Source organism: Phallusia mammillata, chromosome 3, assembly GCF_965637545.1.
Source record: "Phallusia mammillata chromosome 3, kaPhaMamm4.hap1.1, whole genome shotgun sequence".
NCBI classification, from domain to species: Eukaryota; Metazoa; Chordata; class Ascidiacea; order Phlebobranchia; family Ascidiidae; genus Phallusia; species Phallusia mammillata.
The window spans coordinates 28,315,434-28,331,994 of NC_137254.1; the positions used below are offsets into that span (position 1 = coordinate 28,315,434).

The 16,561-nt window shown below is 37.8% G+C and overlaps 2 protein-coding genes and 1 non-coding gene across 4 annotated transcripts in view; 2 read left to right on the forward strand and 1 right to left on the reverse strand.

The window, feature by feature from the left end:
• Positions 1-221: 221 nt before the first annotated feature.
• LOC145220677 (uncharacterized) lies at positions 222-15,702 on the reverse strand. The gene is made up of 35 exons (XM_080087904.1): positions 15,498-15,702; positions 15,352-15,430; positions 14,968-15,064; positions 14,652-14,749; positions 14,385-14,459; positions 13,932-14,027; positions 13,400-13,531; positions 12,946-13,078; positions 12,559-12,619; positions 12,331-12,395; positions 12,101-12,267; positions 11,602-11,755; positions 11,203-11,352; positions 10,702-10,846; positions 10,290-10,372; positions 10,116-10,225; positions 9,662-9,852; positions 9,229-9,364; positions 7,922-8,083; positions 7,325-7,505; positions 6,772-6,895; positions 6,493-6,592; positions 6,087-6,288; positions 5,502-5,705; positions 4,977-5,191; positions 4,634-4,736; positions 4,256-4,410; positions 3,685-3,828; positions 3,471-3,621; positions 3,264-3,378; positions 2,592-2,738; positions 2,361-2,453; positions 2,187-2,292; positions 1,758-1,868; positions 222-908 (listed from the first exon to the last, which is right to left on the reverse strand). The coding sequence occupies exons 1-35, from the start codon at positions 15,521-15,523 to the stop codon at positions 633-635; spliced, it is 4,587 nt and encodes a 1,528-aa protein (XP_079944030.1). The 5' UTR covers positions 15,524-15,702; the 3' UTR covers positions 222-632.
• Trnar-acg (transfer RNA arginine (anticodon ACG)) lies at positions 1,455-1,527 on the forward strand. Its single transcript has one exon. It is a non-coding gene; the product is annotated as a tRNA-Arg (tRNA).
• The window catches only part of LOC145220680 (arrestin domain-containing protein 2-like), a 45,975-nt gene continuing 44,084 nt past the window's right edge, over positions 14,671-16,561 (forward strand). For both annotated transcript variants that reach the window (XM_080087907.1, XM_080087908.1), the window contains exon 1: positions 14,671-14,737. The gene's annotated coding sequence lies outside the window, so the exon portion shown is untranslated. The remainder of the gene's footprint in view (positions 14,738-16,561) is intronic.

Here is a 16,561-nt window from a genome sequence, read left to right on the forward strand (position 1 = left end):
GCATGCTTTTCTTAAACCAAGATTCCAATGTTAATATCTCCTACAGCTCTGAGGTACACAATTCACATCCTTTCGATACTTTTTCCGCGTTTTCTACAACGTGGTTCGGGCTACTACGTCTACTGGTTGGAATATTTTTAAATTCTTGTCGAGAGTTGACAACCCATGTACTGCGAACACGCCTCAGTAAGTTTAGCAATCTTGTCAAGCACTCGCGTGTATTGCTGGCAAATTATTTCCTTTATTGCGACGCGAAGCCCAAAACAGTTTGTTGATACTGAGCCGGGATACTGTGGAAGCACAAAGTTCATGTAGTCATATTATATAGTGATGAGTCTGCGGTCTTCAGAATTTTGTAACTTCTGTAGCGGGATTGTATTGCACACAGAACTGTTGGATACTGCAAATGTATAGGACACACCGGTTGTCGAAAGTAGCAAAATGTATTGTTTGTCATTATTATAGTTCTGTTGGTTGGGACAAACTGCGGTTTGGTGCAAGTGTGGCGTAAAAACTATATGTAATTATGTCGTAATAATTGTACATTTCAGGTGAAATCCACCCAAATCGTATTAGAAGTTGTAAAAATAATTGACAATCTGTAGCTGCCTTTCTTAATTTATTTGATCAATTTAGACTTGGCTTTGCACAGAACTGTAATCTTTCCCCAACGTTTCAAAGTCCGCCTTTTGTTCTTCAACAACGTCATCGGCCTCGTTGTGCACAATTGCGTCAAATGTAGTGACGTTCAAGTCCTCATCTTGTTCGAAAAGCCCGTCCAGGCCGCTGCGAACGGTCCTTGTGATCACGTGACCAGGTCTCCGCGAATCGGTTTCCTCAAATTTCCACCTAAGTGTCCCGGATGTGGCCAGGTGGAATTTTCGTGACTTTTTTCGAGTTGACTTTGCCTGAAAAAGTTTGACATTTGGTTGTGGCTTACATGAAAAACTAGGGCCAAGTTATTTTATTTTAGCTGATGTATACCAATTGTTATAGACTGCCTTCTGCTACTAATTAGCTTTGTGAAGTGTGCACGTTGCAAGTTAGTTATGGTTGAAAAAAAAAACTGTTTTTCGTCTATGTCTTCATTTCTAATTAGCGTTTATTGTACAACGGTTGATTATGTTTGGCTTAGGATTTTATGCACTGGGTTTTAGATTGTCTAACATGGCTAACATATATCCTTGCAAAGTGATGATGCTTTTTAGATTGGCTCAAGCTGTCATGGTTTAATACCCTGAATCGTTGCAGTCCTTCGCTTTACTTGCAATGAGATTTTAAGGAAAGATTTACTACAATGGCTCATATTACTTATATAAAAAAAGCTCCACGGCACATCGTATGTTGCCTGGCTTGTTGGTGGAGAGGAAGTGAATAAGACAACAAGATTAGCTTCAATTTCCTCAAGCAATTGCCAAGAAAGATACAGCGATATTTTAAGAGTGTTGGCATGCGGTCCTGTGGCCCAATGGATAAGGCGCCTGACTACGGATCAGGAGATTCCAGGTTCGAGTCCTGGCAGGATCGCATTTTTGTCAAAAATGTTCTATCTTCTCCTATCTTTGGATCACATGTCCTATCTATGTAATCTCCTGATCCGTAGTCAGGCGCCTCTACTGGATTCTATGTAGGATTAATAGTAGGAAGATGCTTGCTTTGCTTATTAAGCATTTTGTGAATGAACTATATCTATTTTAACCCATTTGCGTCCATTTACTTTTGTGTGCAGACCTTTGAGCAAAGGACTGCAAACTTACTTCGGTGTTTTGTTGCGCAACTTCAACAAACGACGTTCTTGGTTTCCGAGTGCGTCGTCTAGTGGTTGCACTTTTCTCGACTCGTTTCAATGTCTCTTCAAGGAATTGGCCCTGCAATGTACAAACAAAACCCTTGTTTACAAACCAAAATCAGCTATTGATAATAATTCACCTTTTCATTTGTCTCAAGCTTACCCATGTGCATTTTTATAACTGTTTCGCTTAATGATATTTTTAAGCTCCACTACGGTAGTTATACGCTACTTTATAAACCAAACCAGATAAGTTAGTCTAAATTAAACAGGTTCTCTCAAAAACTAAGTTAGTGCGCTTGTGCTACCTAGTTTAAACACTCAATATTACATTCCTAGACAATAGAAACTAGGCGTTATTTCAAAAACACACATGCATAAATACATAAAATAAAACCTCCTTGATGATGGTTTCTGGGGGAGAAGTGATCTCCGGTTCTTCCGCAAATGCAACGTTGTCTTCGCCCTTAAAAAATCTGGTCTTGACCGCTGAAGGTTTTTTTCTGCACGTTAGAACGAATGTTACAAGGTGGTCTAGTACAGTGCGATGATTATGTTCAAACAGTCGTACTTTTTAAATGAAGGTTTGATCCTCTTGCGGAGACTTTTTCTAACTTTGCTGTTTCTTTTACGAATGCTTGTCCGAATAACCGTTGCTGGCACTCTGAAAATAATGTCAAGGTTAACGTGTCAAGATTAAAAACATATGGGATCTGTTTTAGTTAATATAGGCTACAGAAAGCCTGTATTTAAATTCAGTTTGTTCAATCATAAATAATGATGAACTTAAAAACTTGAATACATTTCGTTGTCATCGGTGTCCCTCATGTCTGTTCCTGCGTTCTCCGGTTTACCATATTCCCTCTTCTCCACCACGTAGTCCATGTCCGTGTTGCTAAGCAACTGGTCGAATATGGCCGCAGCTGTGTCGTGCTGAAGTTTTAGTCCACTGTGATTTGAGAGAAAAGTATATGGATGTATTGTGTGCTTTGTTCAATATAGACAGCTCCCAAATACTGTTTTTTAAGCTTATTCCTATAATTATCCGCTACCGGTTTATAGTCTACATTTTCCTGGCAACGGTGCTTGTGATTTGACTTTCGAAAGATTCTCCACTGAGCCTGTGTAGGTCAGTTGTTAAAGCTCGAGTCCCGGACAGACTCCTGTCGTGGGTTCGAATCCCACGGCAGGCTAGACTTTTCTAGCCCTACGCCTTGACATATGGTTGTGATTTGTGAATGCTTAGTGACCGGTTGATTCGGTATGGCGACTTCAATTGGCCCAGCGTAGTGCTCTACAGTTCCCTTAGATTGTATTGAATTAATTTATGTGCCCAATCTCTGAAGGTCCTCTCAATGAACGTATAGTAGAATTTAACAACTTATTTAAGAAAAACGCAGACTTTATTTCCCAATGCTTACAGATTGATCCAAATGTACATTTTAACGATATTTTTTTATTTTCAAAACTATACCTCGGATTTCTTTTCGTTGTGCTTTGTGTTGAATTCTTCTTTGCTGAGAGTACCGTCAAAGTTACGGACGAACCGGATCGCATAATGAGACCTATTGCTTCTGTATGGCTTACGCCTGTAAACAGTTTAACAAAACTTAAGATATTAAAACACACTACGTTTACAGTACAAAGATTCAAAAAAAGGGCATTGTGACAAAACATGTACCTTTTGCGGATTCCCCGTTAATCTCCTCAATCCTGTCTCCAGCACTGAGGCCAGCGTCCTCGGCGGCGCTGTTTGTTTGCACAAACTCAACATACAGACCCGTGTTGTCTTCTTGTATGCAGAACCCATATGACCCTAGCTTTTTGGTAATCTGCCAGCAGAAAAAGGGGAATCATAATTTCAAAACGTTTCACACGACATTCAGACTACTTACGTGGCAAGTCTTTGACGCCGCCGTTTCTTGACGAATTTCTATTGGTTTTACGCTGATGACGTTTAAGGTAACTACGTCACCGCTGTTTCTCACGTGATCAACCGCTGCTTCGTGGTTGTCACTTTCAACATTGTTGTCATTTACCTACAAAATTGGGTAAATTATCTTTTAGTGATTTTCCAGTAATATCTACAAGCTATTTTTAATTCTACTAGCTATAACTTTGGGTGTGGTCTGTATTTCTAATCAGAGTTTTTTTTACCTCATATCGAAAATATTGAAATAGTTATATACAGGATTTAAGTTTTGCATCAGTTTTTATTTCGTAAGCTGAACTTATGGTCATTACAAAGAGTCTCCAAGCTCCTAACATCTTTAACCAGCGCAAATTCCAAACATAAACCTATACATAAATTACTTCTGAACAACAACATATAAAATCCTTTGACACTTGGAAGTCTAGGAGACGCAATGTGGCTGAAAAGGCAGTTACCAACCTTGGATCTCCACTCTATATGTTTAAATTAGCCACGAGTGTTAGCGACGATTGCTTTAATTTCCTTACACTTACTTTAATCAGTCGATCACCAACTTTCAAACCAGCGACATCAGCAGTTGAACCAATAGTCACATCTTCTATGTAATGCCCGTTACCGTCAAACCACAAGTAGAAACCGAACGATCCGTTTTCCTTCTGAATCGTTACGTCATGCGGAAGCTTTGCGTCTAAAACACACCAAAGTGTTTTTAACTATTGACTTGTTTGTTGTCTTTGTTTGGGTTTTCTAGGCAAGTCATTGTATCCTATTTTAAAATTATTTTTTAACATCACTTGTTTTGACACTATCAAGTACCCACAGTTTGGCATGTAATTATTACTCATAAGACGTGTAACATATTCATGTCTCGAAGTTTTGGCAAGAAGTACGTGAGCTTAGCTTCGACCCACCTTCTTGGTATTCCACAACCATTATCACTGTGCTCAATCCGTTTGCGTTGATTCTCACTGTGACTTGCTCATGATCGTCTCGTTCCACATTCACACCGTTCACCTAGAAATAAACGTCCCAGTAAAAATTTAATTAATCTTTTACTGAGCAACGTTTTACAAAATACTTTAAGCCGCAAACATGCTCAAAATCATTCGACAAATAGTCGGTTCAAGAATAGAGGGGCGTCTTTTCGACGTATTTTACTCGATTAGAGTTTTTAATCACCTAAGTGTGGCATGGACACATGTAGAAACTAAGTGTAGAAACAATCATCCTATTGTCTCATTGCGTTTAACTTACCTCGATAATTCTGTCACCGTCTCGAACCCCAGCTACGTCAGCGGGTCCTCCCTTTTCAACCCAATGTACCACGTGACCAATGCTCGTCCCGCGACCTTCCATAAATGAATTGGAATACGCGAGATGAAAGCCATAACTATCATCCCTCCGAGATTTGCGTACAGTTACTTCCTGTCGAACTGTTTTTGTCGTGCTGCTCTTCTGCTGTTGAGTGCCTAAAACAAGAACGTTGTTTCATTTCGACGAGGTCTCTTATAATTAGGATGTAATTTTTCCTGACTTTGTCAGAGCACAGTTCACTGAAATAAGGCACTGGGGTAAAATGTGATGTTGATGTTCGGAATATTCTTTACCATTGCTTCTCATCCAAATTTATTAAAATGTCACATGTTTTACAAAATAATGGCAATACTTTTTCCACATTTCAACACATTACTCATTTGGGATAAGGCAAAAAGGAAAAGGCCCAGCACGAAAGGCAACTTTTATTCAATATCATACCAACGAGTCATATTGTATTCCTACCTGCTATTTCTGTTGATTTGTTTTTCAAATTCTTCGAGTTAAGATCAACAGCATTTTTCTTGCAGTGGACGTAGGTCTTGGCGTCGACAGCCATCAATGTTACAACATTAGTACAAGCCTTGATTCTGTAGAACACGTCTTCGTGTGTGTCATCTTCTATGTTTACACCATTAATTTCCACCAGTCGATCTCCTGGCCGCAGTCCTTTGAGTTCAGATTTGTTAGTTGTAATAATGCTTTAAGTTATTTTGTTTAAATAGAATTAGCACTGGTGTTATGGTTCCAAAATTTTAGTTGCACGGTTTCATAATTAAAGTTGTTGTGTTAAGTAGAAAAAAGTAAAATGACAGTTTGACTGCGTTTTTTAATAAAAATATAGTAAAAGAAATAGTTCAAAAACTTCACTTGTTATTTAATCCAATATGAGTATTTCAAAAACTACCTTTGTTCTGTTTGGCCAGGTGGCAAAGACACCCATAGAAAGTGCTAGACAAAAGGTTCTTATCTTAAGATGTATCTTAGACTGCTGGTTCATACTGTATCTGAAAGTTGTAAGTAATGATTGCCGATTCGACAAAGTCTTACCAGCTTTATCTGCCGGACTGTCGATTGTAACATCTTGTACGAAGTGTCCATCTTCGTCGTACCACAAGTAAAACCCGTATCCACCCTTTTCACGTGTGATACGGAACAGGCAATCCCTTCCCCTCACAGAAAACGAGTCCGACCTCTCGTCAATTACAGTGAAGTGGATCAGGTCACCGCTTTCTCGTATCAGGGAAACCACCTGTAAATGTCGCAAATACGATTTGCTGTGAACTCGTCATCTGCAATTTGTTGAATACAACTCTGCAAACCAATGTTCAATAAAGAACGTTAAGCACCTAGTGTGTATTAAAAAAATGCAGTTATTCGGCCCCTTTGTTGCAATTTAACAACTTTCAGGGCCGTATCCATGTTGCAACGAAAGAATGAACTTTTCCAAGTTTACCTCGTCGTGGCCCATATCCTCAACTTCTACGCTATTGATTGACAAAATCCTATCGCCATTGCGTAAACCAGCTCTGTCTGCTGCTCCACACTCCACCACTCTGGAAAATATAGTTGTTTTTTCAACTCGCAAAATATGCCAGTCACATCATGTAAATGCGAAAGGACAATGCAATCAGCGTCAACTTCAGGTTTTATGTCAAGTAACTCTGCTTTTCGCGAATCTAGAGTATTTGTTTCCGTTTTATTCTGGCTTCTTCCTTAAGTGATCTCTACTTACCTTCGTATAATTTGGCCATTCCGGTCTCTGTCAATAGCAAGGAAGAATCCATGTTCCTCGTCATTGCTTTTGCGCAAAATGCACTTTCGAATTTGTTCCGTTGTATCGGTGTTTGGGGTTTCACCTTGCACAAGTTATAAGTTTTTGAAAATTTAAAAACGCTTGTGCAGTAAAAAATCTAAAACAATGATTGGCCTAAATCAGTGGTCGGCAACCGCCCGGTACCGGTCCGCGAGAAGTTCGTTACCAGGCCGTATAATTTTTCAGGTTAAATGCTTCAAAACATTTTGCCCATGTATCCCGGGGATGATAAACTAATTTAAGCGTTTTTATTGCTAAATATTTGTAGGTTTTTGAAGACCGGTCCGCGACAAAATTTCACTTTCAAAAACGGTCCGCAGTGCAAAAAACGTTGCCGACCCCTGGCCTAAATAATAGGCTATTTTTATGCTTAAGTTTTGAATTGTTATAAGCATTCGAAAGGTGGTTACCGTTGTTGTTTAGGCAAAGTACAATCTGATTAGATTTTTTCAAACTCAATTGATTTACAAACCTTTGAGGCTTGTTTCCCCTTTGATAGTAACGTAGTCTTGAGTTTCAACCATTGTTACCGATTCGTCCAGTTTTAGTTCAGGTGTTTGGTAGTTTTCGGTATCAGTCTGTTTTTGCTCTTTGGGAACGAATACAGGCTCCTCCGGAATCGAAATAGCGTCGAAATCTATGTCGGTCATACCCTGTGTGTGCATAACTTGTTAATAGATGTGTCTCATAACTTAAGACACCTGAATGTATAAAGCCCCACTGATTTTATCTTTTGTGTGAAAAAAATAATAATTCTGGTCTTGTCCGTGTTTCAATCTGAAACGTACTCACCGCGGTTTATAAAGTTTGCAATATGTTCGATCTGTATTCTATTGTTTACGTGGATAGAGTACAGTACATATTTTGTTGTGGTTTTGCCCTTTTTAGAGTCAAAGAGTCAAATAACTTGTACGCGACGTTTAATGGGATTAGATATTTACATGAACCAAGATGGTAAAATTTTCTAGCCTGCCTTTGAATTTGGAACAAGTCTTTATAGTGGGAATACGCTATTAAAAGTTTGCCATTGGGTAATGATTTGTTTTCAATAAACGGGTAAATCACTTACCGTGGTCTTGAACTCTACTATTTGTTTGTAATGTTTCTTTGACTTTTTGTCGATGACAAGCAGCACGACCTCGCTCTCGCACTCCCTCAAGCGTTGTAATACCTCTTCTGGAGTTTGTCGGTCGACGTTGACGTTGTTGATTTGCACAACACGGTCGCCGATCTGTCAATCAAACAGGTCAACTTTTTAACTTTCATAACATTAAAACGTTAAAAAAGGTTGTTTTACATCTTTGATAGAACTTTATTTACACATTTTGCTCAACAGTCCCCTTAGTACAGTGGTTCTTAACCGGGGTTCGATCGAACCCCAGGGGTTCGGCAACGCCGGATCAGGGGTTCGACGAAGGTCTTTTTGAAGTGCAATACAAATACTCGTTTTTGACTTTAGGGTCTATAGTCGGTAAAAATGGCAATTTGTATTTGCCAGATATCAGAACACTGGAGGGTTAAACTTAGGCAGGGCTGTTTTAAACATCTCGAAATAGTTTTTGTGGTACTAAAAAGAGTATTACCAGCATAATAACCATATGTATCAGACTTTTTGTACGCCTATTGTGTGCCAACAATGCGAACAAAACAGGTTCCACAAGCATCACAATATAGATTATGACATCATAAACACTTAAGACTGATCTCCTCGTTGTGCAGCTCAATCTGTGTACCGAGCTAGAAATTAATCTGGGCTTTTTGGACGCTATTAGATGGTAAATACATAAAATAAGTATTTTAAAACAAAAATAAGCAGGTAAATGGCGGCCGTTGGTGAAATAAGAATCTGCGATGCGGCCGTCCTAGCAAAATGGTTGTGCACCCATGCACTAAGGTTTTAATTTCTTTTTTGACGTAACAAAGAGCATTGTTTTGGCAGCAAAAACTTATTTCTTCATCTTTTTCATGTTAGTGTACAGATGCTAAATACAATGCTTCATTTTGTTAAAAACAAAAAATTGCCGGAATTAAAGCAATAATGAAACAAGCTGCTTGTATTATTATGTCAGAATTTAACAAAATGACAAACAGTAACTGTTGCCACTACGTTTGAACAAAAACTAATTATGACCCACCAAGGAAAATGGGGCAAAAACCTAGGATGTAACTTTGGGGTTCGACCAAAGGCTGAAGAATATCGTAGGGGTTCGGCCGTTATAAAAAGGTTAAGAACCACTGCCTTAGTATGTTTAGATCTCGCAAAGTGATCGTCTTAAATAATTCTCTACTTGATTTGTAAATGCGCTTTCAAAGCAAGGAGCAAGGAAAAATACGAAACAAATACGTCGACCGTCTGGTGGTTAAAACACAACATACATGAAGGCCAACTCGATCAGCAGGTCCTTGTGGATCAACTTCTTCAACGTAGTGTCCGTCTTTGCTGGAATCGTACTTCACACAAAATCCAAACATTTCATTCTCTTTGAAAATCCTACATAGCCTCGGCTTGTTCCTGCAAGAAATAATTGTTTGCATAAGGTTGAAAGTATGCGTAAAATGTAACTCCCACGCGTTAATTGGACTTTGATTTTTTATGTGCATTGTATAATAAATTTGCCGTTTGATTTATTAAAGAACACATACGAGGCCGGTCACAGACTTTTCTAAAAGCAGAATCAAACAAAAGTGGCAAATAATTAATTGCTGCTTGAGTCAATGTCATAAAAAAACTTAAACATTACTCTACGTAGATATTTGCATCAAGCTTTGACAAACAACTACAAACCCCGCACATTTTTCAAACAGTAACCTTTTGTATCTGTTGTCGTAGTCCTCGTCGACGACAATAAGGTCAGCAGTATTTTCGTGCTCGCAAATCGCCTTAATTAGTTGCTGATGAGCTTCATATTCAACGTTCTGACCGTTCACTTCCACGATCCGGTCTCCAATACGCAAACCTGCCCTATCTGCTGCTCCTCCACAATCCACCCACCGTATTACCTTGAAATAAGTTGACGAGTATTAGTTCATTGAATCAACTAACATTTTTTAGGTCGTGGGTTGAACCCCGCCGCAGGTTGTCGTGTTTTGTCTTTCCCTTGAGCAATGTGATTTTGTACAAAGCGCACAACCAAATGCAAAGAAACATCTTGTCTTATTGTATACGCTGTAAAAACTCATGACATGTATTGGTTAGTTGTTTAATTTTACCAATTAATCTTCGCAAAAGGTACTTGTTTGTCAAATTGGAAATTATCTTATACCTGACCAATGCGGTTGTTGTCTATCACAACATATAATCCAAACTCTTCTTTGCTTCGCTTAACCAATCGGCAATATCGCGGTTTTTCGTCCCTTCGACTTTTCCGTTTCGCTGAAATAACAAATTTACGTTTATACCTCCCATGAAAAGATTAAAATCGATGGCAAGCACTCACGTTGCGGAGTAGTTGGCTGTGAACCAAGGTGACCATTGAAGTAATCTTCTGCTAGTGATGCTGTCGTTGTTACACTCTTTTTCCTGAATCGGAAAATATTATATTTAGTAATGTGTTGTAAAATGTAAACTGATGTAAACATTTTGAACCAACATCTTGTCAACACCCACATAATTGATAAATCGCGATCAGTTTTTGTTGAACAGCGGTTGATTTGTTTGTAGAAAACTGTCGGACCATTGCGGCAAATAAACACTACTTGACACATTAAGCATACAAGGTTTACGTTGTAAGTAAATCCCCTCTGCAAAGAATATTGTATTACTCCCATTATCTAACGCTACTTGGACTTTTTGTATCCAGAATCTTTGACATAAAACAACTAACTGGTCAAACTTTTGTTTAGATGTACCTGAAGTATCCGTCGGTTTTCGGATCAACAACAAGAAAATGGACGACGTCGCCACTCATGCGTATCCTCCTCACCACGTCACGTGAGTTTTCTCTTTCGATGTTGACCCCGTTGACTTCAACAATGCGGTCACCGATTTTTAAACCTATCCAACAAACACGTTTTTTAGAACGAGTTTCTCAAAAGTTTTCTCAAAACTCAAAAGTGAACTCAATTTGATAGCAAGACAAAAATTATGCATACCTTTGCATGCTTCAATTTAATTTAAAATTCAATTTTTTAGCACATTGCAGAGGCGATCATTTGAGGCAAAAAAGTTAAATTAAAGAATTGGCTGCGTTTAGAATGCAAGACTGAGCTAAAACGCGCCTAGTCGTTTAAAATGTAAGACAGCAAAACAGGCACCGAGTCGTTTATTTTGCTTGTTGATTCATAAATCAATCCTATACTTTTAGCCTAAAATGCTTTTTTGTGAAACCTTTTACATAAACTTTAACCAACCTGCTTTTGCACCCGATCCGTCTGGTGTAAGGTCTTCAATGAATTCTCCCTTTCTATCTTCCAAGTATAGCAAGTTGAAACCGAAACCAGTTTCAGATTTGTCGATCGTACAAAGTCGCGGTTTGTAGTCTGACTTTCCATCAGTCACGCCTACAAGAGAACAGCAAACCAAAAAACATTATCGTATACTTTTTGATCAAAGCCAATCCCTGTTAACCCTAATAAGCAAAAAATAGTCGGTACTGCTTTGATATTTAAAGTGAGGTGCCGGCATCCTGTAATCAGTTTACCAAGTTACCATAGAAGCATATCCAAAATGATGTGCTACATTGCAATGTTTAATGTACATCTCTTCCAATGAAACCATTAAATAAGTTCATACTATTTTCGAGTACTTACCTTCGACGTTGCGTAGATTGATGTCGACCTTGTTCTCCTTATACAAGTCGCTTGTAACTCGATCAACAACCAGTACTCGCATCTCACTACCCGCAAACTCGAATTTGTACTCGACATCTTCGCGTTTAGCATTTTGGGTCGTGGTTCCGTTTAACTGTGAGCAAAATGAGATGAAATTGGAAAAAAAATACGCTGCAACTGCAATAAAAGAGTAGAAAACTAAACAAAATTTATGTGCACCTAATGTGTTGTTAAGGGCCAAGAGACCTAGAAAAAATGTGGGTTTGATTCGTTGAAAATTTACATTGGCTTGTACATCCTTACATACAAAATCGTTTTTTCTAAGTTTAGGTCTTTATTTCTTGACCCACCAACATTCTTTTAAAGTAGGCGATGTTTTGAGCCTGTTTGTTAAAAGTATTTATTAAACTATGTCATCGCTTGCTGCCCCATTCATCACCCGACAAGATTGTCTCAACCGTTTTAATCATAAACCTGCCTCTATAACATGGGATCCTTCCTTCAAACCAGCAAACTCAGCCGTCGATCCTGGATCCACGTGACCGATGACGTATTGGTTTCTGACGTCATCGAACGTCACCGTAAATCCAAACTGATCATTTGTGTGTTTCCGAAGCACACGGTAGAGTTTGGGCAGAGGCAGCTCTGCAAGCAAATTGTTTATGTCCAAGAGTCCAAAATATGTTAACTTATGTGTTTTTTACATACCTCGCATCAATGGAAGTTGTCTTTTCAAGCTTGCAATGCGTTTTAACGTCGGAGCATCTTTAGAACTGAAATTGAACACAATTTTATCAAACACAAAAAATACATTATTTCGCCATGTCGTCATATCAGATGGCTGCGTTGCCTTTATGTAAGTGCAACTCATGTCAACTTGTGCGTCGCTGAACTACGAAACAACACTAAATGCACTGTATAATAATTTCTACTTACTCGATCAGCCCCGAACTTTCATCATCTTCATCGTCATCATAGTGAAACTTCCTTCTCGTGACTAAAATCAAAACATTAATTTTTTTACGAGTTTATCAACAACACAACCAAATTACGAGCAGTTCTTATTCATAATGGACAAAAACTTTTGATACAAATGGAAAAAAATAAAGAAAACAACTAAAAAGGCAAAACAAATCAAAGTCGTCCCTACACATGTGTTTAGGCGAGTTTACAAAAACAAATGAAATCTATACGATTTTATGATTACGAGAAGAAAGTTTAAATTCACTTTGTATCAAACGTATCCCAAATATTTTTCGTATCAGTCGGCAAAAAAAAAATCTTTCTAATACAATTGTACTATCCTTCACTACATTCACCTACATTGGTATATCATGTATAGAAGTCCAGAAACAAAACCTCCACATTCCAGTATAAACAGCACAGAGGCACAAAACCAAAGAGGCCAGGCTTGAATGAACCAATGGACTTGACTTTTGATTTTCATCAAACAACCCTAAAACGTATTGAACAGTTTTGTTATCCTTTTAAAACTCCATTAAATATTCCGAAGGTCGGTTAAATTGACTCTATTGTTTTCAAGTTGTTTGGCAACACGCAATTAATACGTATGTTGAAAACCCCGAAGAAAAAGCAATAAATTAAAGTAAATGAAGCGAAAAAAAGTACAAGAAAATGACCATAAAAATCTCTTTTTTAATTTTTTTTAAAAGTCGGACAATTAAAATCAACCAACCCTATTTTTATCAAATGAACCAAAATAAATTCTTTCTTGATTCACTAAACGAATTCTTTTGCACAAAAAACATTTACCAACCTCTGAATATACGGGTTTTGTTACTAGAATTTGCTTCAGAACTGTTTCACCAGAACACGATGCTGGTAAAGTTGTAATGTTGGAAAATCGGTGGCGAAAGTCGTTTGGTTTTGTGAGACCGCAACACTGAAGCTGAAATACAAAACAACATAATTGTAACGCCTTTAAACACTTCGATTTGATTGTAGAAAACACTTATATTAGGTTTAGTGCAGATCATGCTTCTGTTTATTTTTACCATGTAGTATTATTGCTTCCAATAACATTAGAACTTGACAATGATTTGACAGAGATTATCTCATTACTTCGTGCCTTGGGGCCATAGTTTTTACTTTATGCGTAATATACACGTAGCCCATAGACTTTGATGTTTTGGATTAACCTGACGTACAGAATTTCAAGTAATATTTATAGAAAAACTCACACCAAAAGTAAAGCAGTGCGTAAGACACTTTGATGGTGGCAAAAATGCTAATTTGACTTGTATTTTAAACTCATTTTGTTGTTAACTAACAACATGTGTTTTACTTACAGCCATTTGGAAGTGGTCCACTGCCTTTTGGTCGCTTTCTGACACTGGATAACCGATAAAAATGTCCGTGTACCATTTCTGGGACTGGTCTTCGATCTATTGTCATGCAACCCAAAATAATAGGTAAGCATAGGCCATGAGACTATACACTTAAGTGTATTAAACAATTGCCCACATCCTTTATTTTATTACGTAAAATGCAACAATGTTTAAATGGTAATAATAAAGTAGACCAGTGGTTCTCAACCTTTGCCTGCACTCCGAACCCATATGATTATTTTTTGCTAAAAAACAAACCAATTAAATGTTTGATATGTAAGGGGGCTTTAGTCAAACTTCCGAAGTAGCTAGGTTAAACCACACTGGTTTACTCGGGCCTAGTTAAGAACCACTACATGTTTTTGTATAGATGGGCTAGGGATCCCGGTAGTTTCTAATCACAAAATGACCAACCGTTTTCTTTTGATGCATGAGAACCACGATGCCGATAATCTGGGCGACAGCCATAAAAAAGTGAGCCAGGAGCGACTGAAATGTTAAAAAACAAACTGGTTAATGTCACAAAAATCAAATCATAAATATGGTGCACATTTTGCTCTTGGTTAAGAACAGATGTAATTTGCAATCAAATTGACAATCTTTAAATGAACTTTTTCTATTTATCATTTTCCCTGTGCTTGCCTTCAGAGAACTTCGAACATTTCCACTGACATTACTCACCAGGGCAAGAAGAATGTCACTTTTGGTATTTGCTCCACAAGTTCCAATGAAGGAAATCACAAGAAGGATTATTCCAACAGCGAGCAGTGAGTACAAAGCTGTAAAAGAAACTTTTGTCGTCTTTAAAGTGGCCTATTTTTACCTTGTTACGTAGTGGTAACCTTAAAAAGATAGGTTGAGTAAATTCTGACCTATATACACTTCATCCTGCATACTTGCCGATATGCGAATTATAGATTTAATGTAAATGTCTTAGTTGGTGGATAGTGTGAGTTAAATAATTTCTGTGGATTCTGGCTTTCGAAGATTGCCTTACCTGTGGTCATTGGTGGAAATGTGTTGTAGTACATGGTGCTTGCGTGGTCGATAAACAGGAGCCAAACCGCCACACTCAGTACTGCACAACCAGCAAACTACCAAAACATACGATACATATTATTAAACACTTAATTTTTTGCTGACAGTCAGACATTTTACACCGAAATATCGATACTGATATGTATATCAACTCAAAAATATCTGTTGCAATGACAAATTGTACTCAAAATTACACACATCCTTTTATGGAAGCTTATTTGACGGTCTCATAAATATATTTTCACCAATAACTGAACTAGACAGTAATTCCGTACAGAAAAGGATTAACATAACTTGCTCTATTTTGCTAACTTGTAAACATTTATGCAAGATAAAAACGTACCCATAGCAGTATGTTGAATATCAGCACCAGTGATCTTAGTACCTTCCCAGTTAGTTTGCTGCTTGCACATGGTCTTCCTCTGAAACGAATTATCTCAAGTTTAAATACTGATCTACAGCTTTGAATTATGTTGCTCTGTGTTGTACCTGACTGGACCTAGAACGTTCTTCATTTGGTTGATTGTTTGATTTGAGTCTTGAAATGTCAAATTAGAGTCATTGTTGTCATTCTACCTGCTTGGTTGTATGTCTTTTGTTTAAACACGTTTGAATACCCGTTAACCGTTAATTTAATTTAGGACTAAACATATGTGTCTTGGTTTTTCTTTTCATTATTAACCCTGCAACAGAGTACACGTATATAAAGAAAGCTACCGGGCAAAGAGTAGAAAAATTACATTCTATCATTTAAACAATTTACCAACACCTTCTACAATGGTCTGTAATGTAATCAACCAAGCCAAAAGATTAAAGACTTTTTGTATTCCAACAGCACAAAGTATTGTGGTTGAGTTTGGCGTTGTTGACATTTAAAACTCAGCTCTTGTTTCGCAAATTGGTTAATGACTACCGTACTTTACCACTGTAGAACTTTTAACCTTTGTTCTACTAAATTCTTACTGGTTTGCATTTGAGTTATCTTTTCACTGACATTTTGAACTTGCTCTCTGAACTTTTGAACTTTTACTGAGAATAATTTCTGGTGATTTCTAAAGTCTTGTTAAAAGTTTACATGTGTCACCACAAGCTTGCAACTAACAAGGTAGTTCTGAGAGAAAAGGAGATATCCGAACTGCTTGATTACTATTCTCGAGTACTTGTTGGGGTTTTGCGTTGTGCGAGCGCACAGCTTTCTGAAATATGTCTAATGCCTCAGGGCTTCCATGACAAACCAGTCTTTTTTGCAAACAACAAACGCCAGTTATAACCGCGTGTTGCCATTACGACGTCATGGAGCACAACGTTTAGTGCATTCAAACTGGGCGTTGTTTGGGCGTGGGCACTTTTAAATACCTTCGTTTGGGAAACGATTTTACATTCCTATTCCACATTCAAACTGTTATAACTGCGATTAATGGTTTGGTTGCTTGTTGAATTGTACCATGTTTGTTGAAATTGAGATCATCTTCATTTGTTACCGTTGTAAAGAGTTGTTGTGTTGGTTGGTAAGGTTTATCTTTATTTTATACTGAGCAATGTGCACAAACAAT